This window comes from Myotis nattereri (assembly GCF_964212035.1).
Source record: "Myotis nattereri genome assembly, chromosome: 12".
Lineage (NCBI taxonomy): Eukaryota > Metazoa > Chordata > Mammalia > Chiroptera > Vespertilionidae > Myotis > Myotis nattereri.
The window spans coordinates 4,434,789-4,452,829 of record NC_138087.1 but is presented as its reverse complement, the minus strand read 5'-3'; the positions used below and the strand labels follow the sequence as shown (position 1 = coordinate 4,452,829).

Genomic DNA, 18,041 nt, shown 5'->3' with positions numbered 1-18,041 from the left:
GGACTGGGTGTCTGTCCTGAGCATCGGCTACACGGCACTCATGCCCCTACTCTATCTTCACTGGGCCCTGGAGCTTGGCACACACTCCTCACGGCACACGTGTGGCAGTGCAATCCCTGGGGCTGACAAGTGGACTTCCAGGCTCCAGAGCCGGGAGAATGAATGCCTGTGTAGGTCACGGGTCTGTGGTATTTTGTTACAGAGCTTGAGCTGACTAATACTGAGACCTGGGTTCAAATTTTGACTGTGCTTCCCAGCTGTGTGGCCCCCACTCACCAGCCCCCATGGGCCACACCATGTGATGCTTGCACAGAATGGCACAAGGTGCCCAGGGGCAAGCTGGCTCCTCCTAGGCTCAGCTTCCCTCCATGTCATAACCCCCTGCCCCATGGACACTGCGAGTCAGACAGCCCTGGGCTCCTCTCACTTTATCCCACAGAGGCCCTGCTAAGGGGAGAATGGGCATCACAACCACTGTAAGCAAAACCAATGCTTCTCAGAACAACCAAGATGGCGGTGTAGGTAAACGCTGGTACTCACCACCTCCCACAACCACATCAAAATTACAACTAAAATACAGAAGACCATCACCCAGAACTGCCTGAAAGCTGGCTGAACGGAAGTCTTACAACCAGAGAAAGAAGAAGCACAGGGAGGCTGATAGGAGGAGTAGATGCTTGGAATGAGCTGGTCTGGCACCCACGTGTGCCACATTTTAATCGGGAGGGAGAGCATGTATGCAGAGCTCCTCCTCTCCCCCCATGAGGAGCAAGGGGTCCCAGACCCCAGCCCAGGGTCCCAGAGCTGAGAAGAGAAGCCCCCATAGCTTCAGGCTGTAAAAACCAATGGGGATTGAGGCTCAGAGACCCAGGTGTTTCTCTTAAAGGGATAGCGCACTTACAAGGTATCTTCCTCTGAACTCCAGCACCAGGGCAAAGCTCTGGGGGGCCCAGATACATAAGAGGCGACATTAGGGCGGGGACTTGGGAGTGGCTTTCTCCCAGACAAGGGTGCTCGCAGGGGTCATTGTTCTTGTGCTGGGACCTCCTGTGTCACAGAACTGACTGGCAGTCATATATGAGTCTCCATCAGTCTGGAGCACACTGTTTGCTCCGCCCTGGGAATTCCCTGAGACCCTGGCCCATCCAATTTGCAGCCCCATCCAAGCTGTTTGTAGTGGCTTTTGCATATTAATGGTCTGTCCTTGCTCATACTTCAGACTTTGTTAAAATCTCTCAAACAAGCTGCAGCTGGTGACAGCATGCCCCAAACGTATCAATAAAAGGTCCAAGACCTGGCATTAGCACCAGCCTGCTTTGCTTCACAGCCAGGCCTCACCTGGGCACTTCCAAGCCCAATATAAATAGTAAATAGCAGCCGTCTGCAGATCCCTCTGTAGCTCCTGACAGGTGGCCCCAGGCAGTGGCTGACTTTGCACCTCCCTGGAGACTCAAGAGCCAGTGCACCCAGTGGTCAGTTTCAGACCACACCAGATTACAACTCTACACATCCATAGTGACACACTCAAGGGCCAGACTCAGTGAGCACCAAAGCACCACTGAAGCAAGTCTTGCTCCATAGGGGTGTTCCCTGCCAAGTAGCTCTCCCACTGTAGTCACAGCTGGTCCTCACAGCCAATTGGCCTGGAGGTCAATTCCTCACAGTGACATGAACAACAATCAAGGCTCAACTACAAGACCGTGCACACAGCCCACAAAGGGGTGCACCTAGTGCCCACCTCAGGTGATTGTGGAGGCTGAGCCACTGGTCCCTATAGGACACCTACTACACAAGGCCACTCTACCAACTCAAGGAGACTTAGCAGCTCTACCCAATACACAGAAACAAACACAGGGAGCAGCCATAATGCAGAGACAAAGAAACATGTCACAAATGAAAGAAATGGAAGAAAGCAAACTACTAGATATAGAGTGCAAAAACCACAGTTATAAGGTTTCAAGGATCTTAATGAGAGCTTCAAGGGACTTAGTGAGACTTTCAAGGATCTTAGTGAGAATGAAAAAAAAAAAAAAAGGAAAAGAACCAGTCAGAAATTCAGCATTCACTGACTGAAATAAAGAATAATTTACAGGGATTCAACAATAGAGTAGAGGATTCTGAGAATGAAATCAACAATTTGAAATATGAAGAAGCAAAAAACATCCGATCAGAAGAGCAAAAAGAAAAAAGAACCCAAAAATATGAAGAAAGTGTAAGGAGCTTCTGGGACAACTTCAAGTGTACCGACATTCGCATGGGGGTGCCAGAAGGAGAAGAGAGAGAGCAAGATATAGAAAACCTATTTAAAGAAATAAGGACAGAAAATGTTCCCTACCTGGTGAAAGCACAGAGTCCCAAACAAGAGAACCCCAAAAGAGACCCACACCAAGACACATTACAATTAAAATGCCAAGGGCTAAAGACAAGAGAGACTCTTAAAAGCAGCAAGAGAAAAGCAGTCAGCTACCTACAAGGGAGCGCCCATACAACTGTCAGCTTTCTCAGCAGAAACTATATAGGCCAGAAGGGAGTGGCAAGAAGTATTCAAAGTGGTGAATAGCAAGGACCTATAACCAAGATTGCTCTACCCAGCAAAGCTATCATTTAGAATTGAAGGTCAGATAAAGAGCTTCACAGACAAGAAAAAGCTAAAGGAGTTCATCACCACCAAACCAGTGTTACATGAAATGCTGATGGGTATTCTTTAAGAAGAGGAAGAAGGAGAAGAAAAAGAAAAAGATAAAAAATATGAACAATAAAAAGGCAATATTGATATTTATCTATCAATAATTGAATCTAAAAATCTAAATAAACAAATAAGAAATCTAATGAACAGAATAAACTGGTAAATAAAATAGAATTAGAGGCATGGAAATAGAACAGACTGATGAATCTCAAAGGGAAGAGGGTTGGGGGGGTCAGGAAGAGATTAAACAAAGATCTTATATGCATATATGCATTACCTACAGACACAGACAATAGGGTGGCGAAGGCCTGTGGGTGTCCTCCCCAGCCACACTGAGCCCTCCCCTATCAGGGCTCCTTCCCTGGAGACGTCTCTCAGGACTGCTGGGGTCTGTGGTGCGGAGCGGGAGGAAGGGCTGAGCCCCAGGGAAAGGAAGAGGGTGAGGCAGCCAGACTGTTTGGGAGCTAGGGGAGGTGCTCACGCAGCAGCAGCGGGAAGAGGGCCTGCGCCCACAGGGGGTCTGGCCTGGGAGGGGATGTTTCTATGCTCCTGCACAGAGCACAGAGCGAGAAGGCTCTGGCTCAGGCCCCCTGCGGGGCTTCCTGGTGGGGCTTAACTTCTCGTAGGAGAGAGGAGCTTGCAGGGACTGTGTCTGAGAACCCCAGGATCAGACCAGCACCCCACAAATGAGCTTCCTCTTCCTCTCCAAATATGCTAAGAAAAAGCTTATGCCTGGCATCTTGTAGCAAAGATCATTCTTTTTTGGGTGTCAGAATTAAGGCCCACTTTTGAGTGCCTCCTACAACGTCACTGAGTCTTGCCCCGAGACGCAGAGCTGCACACCGTGGCCGGGCCATGTGTAGCCGGGCCACGCGCAGCCGGGCCACGTGCAGTCGGGCCACATGCAGACGGACCACGTGCAGCTGGACCACTTGCAGCCGGGCCACATGCAGCTGGGCCATGTGCAGCTGGGCCGGCCCCACACGCAGCCAGGCCACGCGCAGCCGGGCCATGCGCAGCCGGGCCACACGCAGCCGGGCCCCACAGGCCGTCGGCTGCTGCTTGTTTGTTCGTACTGGGGCCCAGCCCCAACCTGGGTGGGTAAAGGGCCCCGGAACAAGGAGACCTGGACTGCGACCTGGAGCCCCTGGAAGGCTGAGCCCTGGACAGGAGGAGGCGGAGCCTGTGCGCCACTGGCCCAGCATGGCCATTGCCCCACAGCTCTACTGGTCAAAGCCTGGCTCAGGCAGACCCACCTTCTCACCCATCAAAGGAGGGGGGCGGCCAATCGGAGGGGTCCCTTCCACCTAGAACATTCTCTGAGGGGGCCCCACACACCCCACCCACCTCTTGCTCCTCTCTCCGCACCTTGGGTCCCCCTGACACGCAGCCCATGGGCTGCACTGCACCACATCCAGGGCTCAGCCCCTGTGCAGCCACCTGGCCCTTTAAATACAGTTCCATATGTTGTGACCCAACCATAAAATTATTTTCGTTGCTACTTCATAACTGTAATGTTGCTACTGTTATGAGTCGTCATGTAAATATCTGATATGCAGGATAGTCTTAGGCGACTCCTCTGAAAGGGTCGTTTGACCGCCAAAGGGGTTGCGACCCACAGGTTGAGAACCGCTGTAGCTGTTCCAGGAAGGAGCCTGGCAGTGCCTCCTGCCTGCACTGCCCGGGCTGAGGAAGGTGAGCAGGCTCAGGATAGGGGTCTTGGGCACATGCCTGCCTGGACCCATCCTCCTGGGCCCAACAGACTGGTCAGATGCCACCTCCAAGAAGCCTTCCCTGATAGCACCCCTCAGGCCCTCCTGACAGGGCCCCTGCCTGCCCGAAATCCCTGTCCATGGGATGACCTTTCCTCTCTGGACGGTGGAGCCCTTTAGGGTGGAACTGCCTCGTTTCACATTGATTCAGCACATATCACACAAGGAGAAGAGCTCAGGTCTCCAGAGCTCAGCTGGGACCTCCACCCACTCGAGGACACGCACATTCAGGTCCCAGTGGCCCCCCAACCCTCCCCCAACAGGCCAGGATCATCACTGTGGGGACCTGCTCACACACAGGTCACTATGGTCTGAACTCACCCTTCAGGCCACCCTAGTTAGACCCAAGTGTCCACCTCCTGCCTCTGCTGGGCTCACTCACCCCTGCAGCACCCCCTCTGCTGTCGGCGGCCACCGCAGGCTCCTCAAAGCCAGCACTCGTCGTCTGAAAGGGACAGAGACAGTTGGCAGAGTGGAGGCTTGGCCACATGCCAAAGTCCAGGGCAGCATTGGGATCAGCCCAGACCTGCACCTGACCATCAGCCCTGCAGTGAGCAGCCCTGGTTCCAGCTCCTCCCTCAGGTGTCCTTGTAGAGAGCTCTGCACCTGCCCATTTTCTTTCAAAATAATCCAGAAAGCAGAAAAAAGTGAGCAGATTTAATGCAAATATTAAGCAGATAGCGAGGTGGCCTGCAGGCCGAAGTTTGGCCGCAGAAAAGGGTGCCACCTGGCATCTGGGTCTCGGGGCTGCTGGCCAGGCTGGCGGGGCACCCAGCAGCTCAGACACCCGGGGGGCAACCTTACTCTGCAGCCCAGACAGAGGCTGTGCCGAAACCCCAGGTGGCCCCCAAGGGACAAGGGGTGGCTACAGCCCTGACCCCACCGCCAGGCCCAGGCGTCCTGGGTGGGACAGTGAGCAGCCCACAGCGCTGCCTCCCGCTGCGGCCCCACTGGGACCACCTGCCTGGAGGCACAGTGGTCCCCGGAGGTACTCGGTAGAGAGTGGGCAGACGTCAGCTGTCCACCAGCCCTGGCCCTGGGCATGAGGATAACTCCGGATGGGGGCAGCCTCCCTTCCTGACGCCAGCCCTGCGCGCAGGCTGGGCAGTGTGCTGGGCACTGGCTCCCGCAGCCTCATGCCCACCCAGGCGCCTCCCGCACAGCCCCCGGCTCGGGCACTCACAGGGGGCTCTGGAGTCTGGGAGGGGTCCTCGTCTTGGCTGAAGGCGGCGCTGAAGGCCTTAAAGGTCTGGCTGTTCTGTTTGTGCTTCGAGATGGTGGCTTCGATGACCTGGAGCAGGCAGGGCACAGGCCTCAGCGGTGCCCACAGCGTCCTGTGCGCCCACGTCCCCTGACCCTGCACACGGGAAGCACCCCCTGACAGGAGAAAGTGAGGCCCTGGGACATGACCGACAGCAGCTGGGCCTTCCACCCGCACCGTCCGGTGCCACAGTGCAGCGGGCTCCTCGTGTGGTGCTCCCAGCCACGGATGTTCTTTGTGGGTGTGAGGCCTGTTCCCTTTCCTGCAGTCCATTTCCACTTGATCTCTGACTTGCCTTCTCTCCCACCCAGATACTCTTCTACGCATTTTGGAAGCCACAGTCTCTAACAATTAGGGTTTGGCCTGGCCTGGCACTCCGGGCTCCCTGTGCTGCCCCGGGTGCTGCCCACCTCCCAGCCATCGCCCCTGGAAGCACAGGCTCCACCCTGTGAGCCCCACCCCTCGTCCTGCCCTGCCTGCCAGGCCGTGGAGAGGGCAGTGTGGCCCCTCCCCAGAGCCAGCTGACAGCAGACGTCCACCCCAAGCGGAGGGCACCTCCCTGATGCCCACCTCCAGACCCTGCATATGTATGTTTTTCATTGATTTCAGAGAGGAAGGGAGAGCGAGAGGGAGAGAAAAACATCCATGATGAGAGAGAATCATTGGTCAGCTGCCTCCTGCACGCCCCACACTGGGGATGGAGCCAGCAACCTGGGATATATCCTGACCTGGAATGGAACCATGACCTCCTGGTTCATAGTTGATGCTCAACCACTGAGCCATGCTGGCCAGCTCTTTATGTTTCTCTATTTACCAGGGGGCCAAGCAAGCACATCGAAAGGCTCGCGGTGTCTAAAGGTGCTTATGAACTTGGTCACTCCACCACTTCAATGCAGACAGGTAGGGCACGGCCTGGGGCTACTCAAGCCTTTGTTCCAACAGGAAATGGCCATACTGCTCAAGAATTAGGTGACTTTAGGAGCTTCACCTGAATCCATTCTTTCTTCTCCTCTTCCGTCCTAGGAGAAACAGAAACAGGTTTTATGACTTCAGCTTTGGATCCTGAGTAACCGCCTGATTCCTCCCCACCCTGCCGCCATGCCCGAGCCTTGCACTGTCTCCAAGGGCAGTTTCAGACCCAGAAGACAGCCCCCAGGGCTCCAGGACACTGGCCAGAGGGGGTCAGGTGCAGCCAGGGAGGGTCAGGTGTGAACAGGTGGGGTCAATTGTGGCCAGATAGGGTCAGGTAGAGTCACGTGGGTCAGATGGGGTCAGGTGTGAACAGGTGGGGTCAGGGATAGTCACATGGGTCACATGGGGTCAGGAGTGGCTGGGGTGGGCAGGTGTGGAGTGCAGAGGCCTCTGCAGTGGAGGTGAGGCAATGCCTCCTGGACACAGTGGATTATCCCCAAGGCCCTGGGTGGGAGGAAGGGTCTTCCACACTTTGTCACCAGTCAGAGCACAGCCTGGCACGGCCCTCCACGGTGGTGTGACAACAGCTACCGGCCCCGAAAGCAGACGTGCTGCCCTATGGCCCACAGTTCTGTGTCAGGAGCCCACCTGGCAGGCCTAGCGCACCTGCACCTCACCTGGGACAGGTGCTGTGGCCAGACCCCGTGGAGCCTGGGGCCCGCCAGAGAGCCAGTGAGTGACCACTGGGAAGCATTACGCCCTTTAGGAAAGGTGCTCTGACTGAGATGATTTCTGATAAATTAAGTGAAAAAGGCAAGATGCTGAACAGGCTATACAGTGAACAGCCATCTGTGACTCTAAAAGTAGATACACGTGTGTGAGCACAGAGACCCTGCGGGCGTGTGAGGGGTGGGAAGGGTGCCCCCTGGGGGGTGAGGAGGGGGCTTATCCTGCACGGACCCCCCTCATTCAGGTACGGCCTAAACCACAAATAAATGAATAAATAGAAACACACGGCAGGGTGCTCTGGTTTGGAAAGAGAAGCCGCCGGCCGAAATTCCCGGCCAAGGACTGCGTTCACAGGGCAGCGAAGGCTGCGCAGCTGAGCCTACCGGGCGCGCAGCTCCAGGGCCCGGGTCCTTCCCGTGAGGGCGAACGTGGGGGCTGCTGGCGGCTTGCTGGTGTCCTGCACCTACAGGACCGCAGAGGACAGAACGGAGCCGTCACCGAGGGCCTGCACTCCCCCCGCTCTCCCCCACGGAGGCCTTCTGAGGAGGCGCCCGCCCTCGGGGTCCCATGAGCGAAGGCGCCACCGGCAGGTCTGCGGAGGGTGAGCCAGGACCTCTCCCCCTCAGCCCGCCTGCCCCGCGCCCTGGACCAGCTGAGCCCGTCCCCACCAAGGAACCCACAGCAGGAGGAGAGGGGGAGGGTGCCCATGCCGGCAGGAGTGCCTGGCTCCGGGGGGCCCTCAGCGTGACCCGCAGACCAGGGCCCGCGCTCGGGGCAGGGCCGGGCTGCTCAGGGGGCCGCACAGGGGGACCGCTGCTCTAACACACCCAGTGGATCACACACACTGACTTTTTCTTTCTTTTCTTTTTTTACAGGGAAACACTAGAAAACTAGTTGCTTCTAACTATGGTCATTAGTTAGTCATTACTTTGAATGGTATTTCTTAAACCTGGATTCAGAGAATTTCAAAGTAAGAAGAATTCTTTTGTACCACTAGGGCGAAACTTCCCTTTCTAGAACGGATCAAATACTTGGATTTGGCCATTATGTTTGAGCTGCCGCCCCGGCTCAGGCGCAGGCCCTGGAGCCTCATGGGGCCCCGAGCTGGGGCAGGAGACGGGAGCATGGACGGGTCAGGCACCCACCTCGACTTCACCTGTGGTGCTGTCAGGGGGCCCTGCGCACTGACCGCACAGGGGCCACGGGCCAGCCAAGGTCCTGGGCCATCCTTCAGCTGTGAGCATGAGCCCCACAGGACCTACCCTGGCAGGTGGGCCAAGCAGAGGGACGGGATCCTGCCCACGGGCCCAGGATGCCAGGCCAGGCAGCTCGGCGGCAGCCCTGCTGTGCCTGGGTCACGGACAGAGCACAGGCTACAGAAGCGGGCCAGTGCTGGCTGCACAGCGGGGACCAGAGCCGTGTCCCCAAGCCTGCTCTGTGCCTCTGGGGGGGGGGGGGGGAGGGGGGTTGGCGGGGGCTCACCCACCTGGAGGTCGGAAATGTCCATCTTTTCCCGGACACTGAACTTCTGGCCCAGGAGCCGCGGTTTGGGCACGCAGTAGAGGACCATGCTGTTGAACTTCCACAGGGACAGCAGGGTGAGGGGCAGGCTGCTGCCAGGGGCCCTCAGAGAAGGCTGGGCAGGGGCAGGGCTGGCGAGCGGGGTGGGGGACGGGGTGGGGAGGCGGGCGGGCTCACCAGGAAGAGGTGGCGGTCCTGGGCGGCGCCCGTCTTGGCCGACAGCTTCTGGATGGGGCCCTCCTTGACCAGCTCATTGGCCGGGTTGACCACGGCCTCCTCCCCGCCCAGCTGCTCGTACACTTCCAGAAGCCTGTGCATTTTCTCCTGCGGGACAGGCAGGCGGCTGAGCGGCCGGCACGGCTGCGCTGTCCCCTCCACGAGCCCGAGAGCCAGGCCGCCCTCTGCCTGCCGCCCATCTCCCGCTGGCCCACGGCTGGCTGGTGGCAGCATGACCAACCAGTGCCCCAGGGGTGTGACGGGAGAGTCGGCGACTGTGCCCCAGCTCTGAGCCAAGAGGCCCTGGGCCTGACCTGTCACTCCCACGGGGCCTGAGCCAGGAGGGAGGGGCCCTGGCCTGTCACTCCCACAGGGCCTGAGCCAGGAGGGAGGGGCCCTGGCCTGTCACTCCCACGGGGCCTGAGCCAGGAATAAAGGGGGAGTGCAGTAGAGGCAGCAGCACCCGAGGGACCCCGACCCACACGCAGTGCTGACCCACACACCGCAGCAGCCTCTGCCCTCGAGCCGGAGTCATCTCAGCCTGCAAACTCCAGGAGCAGACTGGTTGGCCAGCCCTGTGCTTTTGGTACAGAAACAGATGGTACATGTGGGTGCGGGGACAAGAAGGGAACTGGCATTGAGAGCGAGGAGGACCAGGAGGGTAGGGCTGAAGGGCTTTGTATGGACCAGGGGGCTGGGTGCGCACCTGGGTGTACTGGGGGCTGGGTGCGCACCTGGGTGTACTGGGGGCTGGGTGCGCACCTGGGTGTACTGGGGGCTGGGTGCGCACCTGGGTGTACTGGGGGCTGGGTGCGCACCTGGGTGTACTGGGGGCTGGGTGTGCACCTGGGTGTACTGGGGGCTGGGTGCGCACATGGGTGTACTGGGGGCTGGGTGCGCATCTGGGTGTACTGGGGGCTGGGTGCGCACCTGGGTGTACTGGGGGCTGGGTGCGCACCTGGGTGTACTGGGGGCTGGGTGCGCACCTGGGTGTACTGGGGGCTGGGTGCGCACCTGGGTGTACTGGGGGCTGGGTGCGCACATGGGTGTACTGGGGGCTGGGTGCGCACCTGGGTGTACTGGGGGCTGGGTGCGCACCTGGGTGTACTGGGGGCTGGGTGTGCACCTGGGTGTACTGGGGGCTGGGTGCGCACATGGGTGTACTGGGGGCTGGGTGCGCATCTGGGTGTACTGGGGGCTGGGTGCGCACCTGGGTGTACTGGGGGCTGGGTGCGCACATGGGTGTACTGGGGGCTGGGTGCGCACCTGGGTGTCCTGGGGGCTGGGTGCGCACATGGGTGTACTGGGGGCTGGGTGCGCACCTGGGTGTACTGGGGCTGGGTGCGCACATGGGTGTACTGGGGGCTGGGTGCGCACCTGGGTGTACTGGGGCTGGGTGCGCACCTGGGTGTACTGGGGGCTGGGTGCGCACATGGGTGTACTGGGGGCTGGGTGTGCACCTGGGTGTACTGGGGCTGGGTGGGCACATGGGTGTACTGGGGGCTGGGTGCGCACCTGGGTGTACTGGGGGCTGGGTGCGCACCTGGGTGTACTGGGGGCTGGGTGCGCATCTGGGTGTACTGGGGGCTGGGTGCGTATCTGGGTGTACTGGGGGCTGGGTGCGCACATGGGTGTACTGGGGGCTGGGTGCGCACCTGGGTGTACTGGGGGCTGGGTGCGCACCTGGGTGTACTGGGGGCTGGGTGCGCACCTGGGTGTACTGGGGGCTGGGTGCGCACCTGGGTGTACTGGGGGCTGGGTGCGCACATGGGTGTACTGGGGGCTGGGTGCGCACCTGGGTGTACTGGGGGCTGGGTGCGCACCTGGGTGTACTGGGGGCTGGGTGTGCACCTGGGTGTACTGGGGGCTGAGTGCGCACATGGGTGTACTGGGGGCTGGGTGCGCATCTGGGTGTACTGGGGGCTGGGTGCGCACCTGGGTGTACTGGGGGCTGGGTGCGCACATGGGTGTACTGGGGGCTGGGTGCGCACCTGGGTGTCCTGGGGGCTGGGTGCGCACATGGGTGTACTGGGGGCTGGGTGCGCACATGGGTGTACTGGGGGCTGGGTGTGCACCTGGGTGTACTGGGGCTGGGTGGGCACATGGGTGTACTGGGGGCTGGGTGCGCACCTGGGTGTACTGGGGGCTGGGTGCGCACCTGGGTGTCCTGGGGGCTGGGTGCGCACATGGGTGTACTGGGGGCTGGGTGCGCACCTGGGGTGCACCGATGGGCTGGGCAGATACCTGGCTTGTGGGAGAGCTGGTCTGCACTTGGGAAGCAGTTGCAGGCCAGAGGGTTCTGAAAAAAGAATGACAACATAGGTGCCCCTGGGAAATCTCTGAGTGGAGAAGGGTGGGTCAGAGGCCAGGGGGCTGACTGGTGGCTTGGGGAGGCTGGGGAGGTCTGTGGCCGAGGCTGAGGGTAGGCGGGGAGGGATGAAAGCATGAGGAGCCCAGTGAGCACACACTGATCATTCCCTAGTGCCACCCCTGGGCGCTCACTGGGCCTCCACCGGAGCCTCCCGTGCTCACACCTGGTGGGAGGAGGCCTCCCTGGACTTGGGGGGAGAGATGCCATGTAGCAGGCATGGCACAGGTGGAACGGAGGCCCCACAGCAGGTGGGACGGAGGCCACCCAAAAGGGAGGGCTTGTCCATCCCCCTCCGAGATGTAGGCCCAGGAAGCTGCCCGCTGTCCACAGTCCATTCTGCAGAGCAGCTTCCCCCTTCCCTAGACTCAGTTTTGGGTAGGAAAAGGGGGGTTAGATTTTAAAAGCCCCAGAGTAAAGTATGGCCTGTTGATGGTTGTCATGGGCACCCTCCAGGGACCTGCCCCAGACCCAGACCTGGGAGCAGATGGGGAATGAGGATGCAGGAAGTAGACCACACACAGAGCTGTCCCAACCCAAGCCGCCCACCCTCAATCTCACCTTTGAGAAAACTGGGATTAAAAAGGTATTTCACTTTCTTTTTTCTCTCAAAAAACAACAGTGCCCTGCAGAATAGTATTGACTGTAAACTGCCGGAAAGAACAAGCGCAGCAGCAGTGCACGCAGCCAGGTCTCAGGGGTGGAACACGGGCACGGGGCTGGGTGGGACGCGGCCGCCGGAGAGCGCGGTGTGCGGGCCCAATGGGACGGAGCCGCGAGTCCCGGGGTCGGCGAGGGCTCCACGCCCCGCGAGCCCGTTACACAGAGGCTCGCTCAGCAAGGCTGCATGTGGAGGAAAGGTCACCCTGGGGCAGAGCCCGGGACGGGGCTGGAGCCTGAGAGGAGACCCCAGGGCACTGGTTGCTCCCTCGGCCGGGAGGACACAGTGCAGAGGCAGCTGCTGGGAGCCAGGCCGAGCCCTGGCACCTGGATCTGGGCCTCCAGAGTGCGAGATGTGCGCTGGGTGAGCTGCCCCGTCTGTGGGTTTGTCACAGCCCCTGACCTGGCCGGCAGGTGAGTGGACGAGTGAGTGAATGGAAGTGAGGGAACCTGTGCCCGGCCCTGTTCTCCTTCCCACCGTGATTTAGCCCCCGAACAGCCCAGTGAGACAGGTCTGCCAGTGACTGTTTTACAGACTAAGGCACGGAGCGCTGAACACCTAGCGGTGATCACCGAGCTCACGGGCAGCCTGTCTAGTTAGTGCTCAGCAGGGCCCGGTCTGCCCTGAGGGACATGTGGGAGCGTGTGCATGCTGATGAAACCCCCTGGGGACAAGTGTGTGTGTGCGTGTGTGCGTGTGCTCACTGATAGAGCCCACGTGGGAACAGGTGTGTGTGTGTGTGTGTGTGTGTGCTCACTGATGGAGCCCACCTGGGGACAGGTGTGTGTGTGTGTGTGTGTGTGTGCTCACTGATGGAGCCCACGTGGGAACAGGTGTGTGTGTGTGTGTGTGTGTGTGTGTGTGCTCACTGATGGAGCCCACCTGGGGACAGGTGTGTGTGTGTGTGTGCATGTGTGTGCTCACTGATGGAGCCCACATGGGGACAAGTGTGTGTGTGTGTGTGTGTGTGTGTGCTCACTGATGGAGCCCACGTGGGGACAGGTGTGTGTGTGTGTGTGTGTGTGTGTGCTCACTGATGGAGCCCACCTGGGGACAGGTGTGTGTGTGTGTGTGTGTGTGTGTGCTCACTGATGGAGCCCACGTGGGAACAGGTGTGTGTGTGTGTGTGTGTGTGTGCTCACTGATGGAGCCCACCTGGGGACAGGTGTGTGTGTGTGTGTGTGTGTGTGTGTGTGTGCTCACTGATGGAGCCCACGTGGGAACAGGTGTGTGTGTGTGTGTGTGTGTGTGCTCACTGATGGAGCCCACCTGGGGACAGGTGTGTGCGTGTGTGTGCATGTGTGTGCTCACTGATGGAGCCCACATGGGGACAAGTGTGTGTGTGTGTGTGTGTGTGTGTGCTCACTGATGGAGCCCACGTGGGGACAGGTGTGTGTGTGTGTGTGTGTGTGTGTGTGTGTGCTCACTGATGGAGCCCACCTGGGGACAGGTGTGTGTGTGTGTGTGTGTGTGTGTGTGTGCTCACTGATGGAGCCCACGTGGGGACAGGTGTGTGTGTGTGTGTGTGTGTGCTCACTGATGGAGCCCATGTGGGGACAGGTGTGTGTGTGTATGTGTGTGTGTGTGTGTGCTCACTGATGGAGCCCACGTGGGGACAGGTGTGTGTGTGCATGTGTGTGTGTGTGCGCACGCTCACTGATGGAACCCACCTGGGGACAGGTGTGTGTGTGTGTGTGTGCTCACTGATGGAGTCCACGTGGGGACAGGTGTGTGTGTGTGTGTGTTTCTGTGTGTGTGCTCACTGATGGAGCCCACCTGGGGACAGGTGTGTTTGCTCGCCGATGGCACTGCCCCCCCACTTCTCCCTGCCTCACATTGAGGGGCCCTCACACCCTCTGGGGTCTCTTCCCACTCACCGTTTTCCGGATGGCAGCGTTGGAGTGGCTGGCGGCTGTGGAGATGAGCTCCAAGGACTCTGCAGGAGGAAGCGTGGCTCAGGGCGCCAGCGGCTCCACACCCCCTGGACCCGCGAGGCTGTAGACCTGCCCTGCCCTGCCTGTCCCACGGGTGGGGCCTGCTCTAGAGGCCTGGCTCCTGGGGAGGCAGGGATGCGGCCCTGCAGACAGACCTGGCTTGCTGGGCCTGGGGGCGCGCACCTCATCCCATGGGTGCGCCCTGTGCTGTGTTGTGTGCCGGCCATTGTGCTCGGGCCAGGAGTGGCCGGCCCCCAGCGAGGCCCTCCCTGAGCCCAGGCACTTAGCGCCTCCCAGGACCCTGTCTCCCCCACACTGCGCACAACAGGGGCCTCCTCCGTCTCCAAGACCCTCGGTCGCCTCCCAAATGTTCCGGGGCACTTGGAGCTCTCTCCCTCCCAGTCTGTCTGTGTCCCTGTGGCTGTCTCTTGCGCCGCCCAGGACCCGTGGCCTCGGGGCTTGCTCACTCTCCGCGTCCCGCCGGTCCGGGGCGTCTGCCGGGAGCCGCTTCAGATAGTCCTTGAGCAGCAGCTCGTAGCGGGGGACCCTCTGCACGGGCTCCAGCATGTGGTGTTGCAGCGTCAGGCTCCCGCACACGTCCTGCTTCTGTGGGACAGAGGGCACCACGTGGGGCAGGGGCCCCCACCGCCTCCAGGAGCTGCCCGAGGCCTGGAGAGGCGGAGCAGTGGCGCCAGGACGACCCAGCCTGCCACCTGGCTCCTGCACCTCGCCCTGGGGGAGGATGCTCAACGGGACAGAGACCCTACTTTCCCTCTGAGTGCCGCCCCACCACATTTGCCGGGCCTGACTGAGCCCTGCCCCCGCCCCCCCCCTCCCCCCCCGCCCCAGGAAGTCAGGAGCTTCCCCAACCCCCGAGGGAAGCCCAGGGTCCAGCCTGGCCTCCTCCCCACGGAAGCTGTGTGGGTGGGATGAGGTGCTCCCAGGCTCCCCCTCTCTTTCCTCAACACAACCCTCCCTCTGGCCTCAGCACCTCCTCCAGACCAACCACAAGTGTGAGTGCTGTCCTCTGGCTGTCCGGGGCACCTGCACTCCCGCCCCCCCCACCCCCCGCCACCCCCGACGTGGAAAGGAGCTTCGAGGCCAGCACCCTGGGGGGCTGGCAGCACCTGAATTGCAGGAGCACCCCAGCAGTGGGCAGTTGGAGATTGTCCCCGGGCAGGACAGGGTGCTCATGGCGTGGAGAACCCGCGGACAAACACAGATGGAGAGACAGTGCGCACACGCGGCTGCTGCCTCCTGCAGGAGTGGCAGGGCCGAGGCCGAGACGAGACGGAGACATGGTAGCAAAGGCGCCGTGGTCCCGGGCTGGCGTGTGGGCCAGAGAATGGAGCACATGGACAACAGGTGGCGTCTGCAGGGCGGGGGACAGCATGGCGGCGCCGCGGGCCGACGAGCAGGACGCGCCGTGCTCACCCAGTGGCTACACAGCTGCTACTTGGTCTAAAGGTTCAAAACTAATGACCCCATGTGTGTGGTTGGAAAGACTGTAAAGTAAACAAGACAAAATGTGAAGTTCCCTATTTTCGCAACCTTCTTGTAAAGATGTGAAATTATTTCAAAATAAAAGTTCCAAAAATTTAGACTATGCTTTGGATGGAACCAAGGGACCCTCCAAAGGCCACGCCTTCCCTGGTTTGTCCACAGGGGTTCTCAGCTGGGGGGCTCCCTGTGCCCAGGCCTCCAGAACACCCCAGCCTCACCCACGAAGGTGCCACGCCACAGGGCCTGGGAGCGGGTGGCCTCTGAGGGCCGCAGACCATGCTGCTCTGTGATGGAGTCCCCACCGCGCACCATCCAGGGCCCAGGTCTGTCCAGGGTGTGGGGTGCAGTGTCCAGCCTGGTTCTGACCCGGACCATGTCTGCCTGTGACAACACATTGGTCATCCCACCCCCGAGGCTGCAGACCCAGGACCTGGCCTGCGGGGTGAGCTGCCCCAGCCAGGAGGGCGCTCTAGGCATCGCCCAGGGCCCGGCCACCACAGCCCAGCATCTAGAGGCGGCGAGGCCTGGCCTTAGCGGGGAGCTGCACCAGATGGAACCCCATGCTGCCTTTGCTTCTCTACTTCCTCAGGATAACCAATCAGATACCAACTGCCCAATGCAAATTAGACAGGTTTCAACTTCCTCAGTTATAGCTTTATTATTATTATTATTATTATTAAGAAGAAGAAGAAGAGATGTAGGAAGAGAAAAGAAAACTAACAAACACAGGCATCTGGGCTGTGAGGGCAGTGGAGCCCCGGGAGTTTGGGTCTGTGAGGCTGGGGGTGAGCCCACAGCTCTTCTGGCAACTACGATGCTGCCAGACAGCGGTCAGCCGGACAGTGACTGCTGGCGAGGCCACAGGGGCACACAGGGCAGGAGAGCGCGCTGTGATTTGTGTCCCAGGAAGTGGGGTTTGTTCTCCGTCTGTTGGCCTCGACAGGTGCAGAGCCATGGCACTCACACCACCTAGACCTCCACCCTTGGGGGGCCCTGCTTGGGCCAACCCCAACCCGCCCTGCCACAGGGTGACTGGGCCTGCAGGCCCTGGAAGCACGAGACCCTCGGGGCTGTGGGTCAGACCCAGGCACAGCTCAGGGAGGCAGAGAAACCTCCATGGGGAAAGCTGGGAGCACCCAGACATAGTGAGGGGAGGGGGGCAAGGGGGGGTGGATGGGAGAAGGAAGGAGTCGGGTCCGAGCCTCCTCTCTGGAGAGGGCCAGGGTGCTGAGGGACACGGGAGGCTCGGGGACTCCACACGGGAAGTCACGCTGACAGAGGGTCTGGGAAATGCAGAAAGTGTGGAAGAGCCAGGCCAGACCTGTCTGGTCTCCAAGCCCTTGCACGAAGGGTCTCTGGGCCCATTAACCCTCCAGGACATACTAAAGCATGTGTGTGTGTGTGTGTGTGTGTGTGTGTGTGTGTGCGCGCGTGCGCGCGCGCGCTAGTGATGTTAGGGTAAGCAGCTAACTATTCACAAAAATAAAACTAGATTCGTACCTCCTCCCACAGTCCACCGGGAAATTGTTCTGAAATAGCATTTTTTTTTGCATTTAATTCTTTTTTATTATTATTATTATTAGTTAAGGTATTACAAATGTGTCCTCATCCCCCCCATTAACCCCCAACCTCCCCCCCCCCACCCCGCCCTGCACACTCATGCTCCCATCCCCCTGTTGTCCATGTCCATTGGTTTGGCTTATATACATGTATACAAGTCCTTTGGTTGATCTCTTCCCCTTACCCCCGCCCTCCCCTACTTTTCTTCTGGGGATTGATAGCCTGATCGCTGTTTCTCAGTTTTTGGGTCTGTCCCTTTTCATCAGTCTATGTTGTTCTCTATAATTCACAAATAAGTGAGATCATGTGGTATTTATCTTTCTCTGACTGGCTTATTTCACTTAGCATAATGCTCTCCAGTTCCATCCATGCTGTTGCAAAAGGCAAGAGTTCCTTTTTTTTTTTTTTTTTTTACCGCAGCATAGTATTCCATCGTGTAGATGTACCACAGTTTTCTAATCCATTCATCTGCTGATGGGCACTTAGGCTGTTTCCAGATCTTAGCTATGGTGAATTGTGCTGCTATTAACATAGGGGTGCATATATCCTTTCTGATTGGCATGAAATAGCATTTTTTAATTTTTAAAATGAAGCCATACATTGGAAGAAAACAATTTTTATAACGTTGGGAGGTGAAAAATGCATTTATAAGCATTACTTTAAAGACTTTAAAAGCATTACTTTATTTTAAAAAATTGGCAAATATGGCTAATTAAAAACCAAAACTTTTGTATAGAAAACATCAAAAAGCTAAAAAGTTTTTAAAAATCAATAGGAAAAAATCATTTGTAACACATATGACAGGTGGCAATTAACATTCTTAACATAGAAACCTCATGAATCCACACAAAAAGGCGCCACAGCAGGAGACAGCAGCAGCCAGAGGCGAACAGACTGCAGGAGAGGAAACGCTTAGCA

The 18,041-nt window shown here is 58.8% G+C and overlaps 1 protein-coding gene across 3 annotated transcripts in view; it reads right to left on the bottom strand.

Annotated features, from left to right (window-relative positions):
• FGD3 (FYVE, RhoGEF and PH domain containing 3) overlaps nucleotides 1-18,041 on the bottom strand; it is a 43,179-nt gene that overhangs the window by 6,962 nt on the left and 18,176 nt on the right. For 2 of the 3 annotated variants that reach the window (XM_081103213.1, XM_081103214.1), the window contains exons 6-13: nucleotides 14,528-14,666; nucleotides 14,004-14,062; nucleotides 9,059-9,205; nucleotides 8,847-8,939; nucleotides 7,744-7,823; nucleotides 6,708-6,738; nucleotides 5,642-5,749; nucleotides 4,841-4,903 (exon numbers count right to left, since the gene is read on the bottom strand). In XM_081103213.1, coding sequence (XP_080959339.1) covers nucleotides 4,841-4,903; nucleotides 5,642-5,749; nucleotides 6,708-6,738; nucleotides 7,744-7,823; nucleotides 8,847-8,939; nucleotides 9,059-9,205; nucleotides 14,004-14,062; nucleotides 14,528-14,666 — 720 coding nt within the window. The remainder of the gene's footprint in view (nucleotides 1-4,840; nucleotides 4,904-5,641; nucleotides 5,750-6,707; nucleotides 6,739-7,743; nucleotides 7,824-8,846; nucleotides 8,940-9,058; nucleotides 9,206-14,003; nucleotides 14,063-14,527; nucleotides 14,667-18,041) is intronic. The other variant, XM_081103215.1, reaches the window with a different exon arrangement.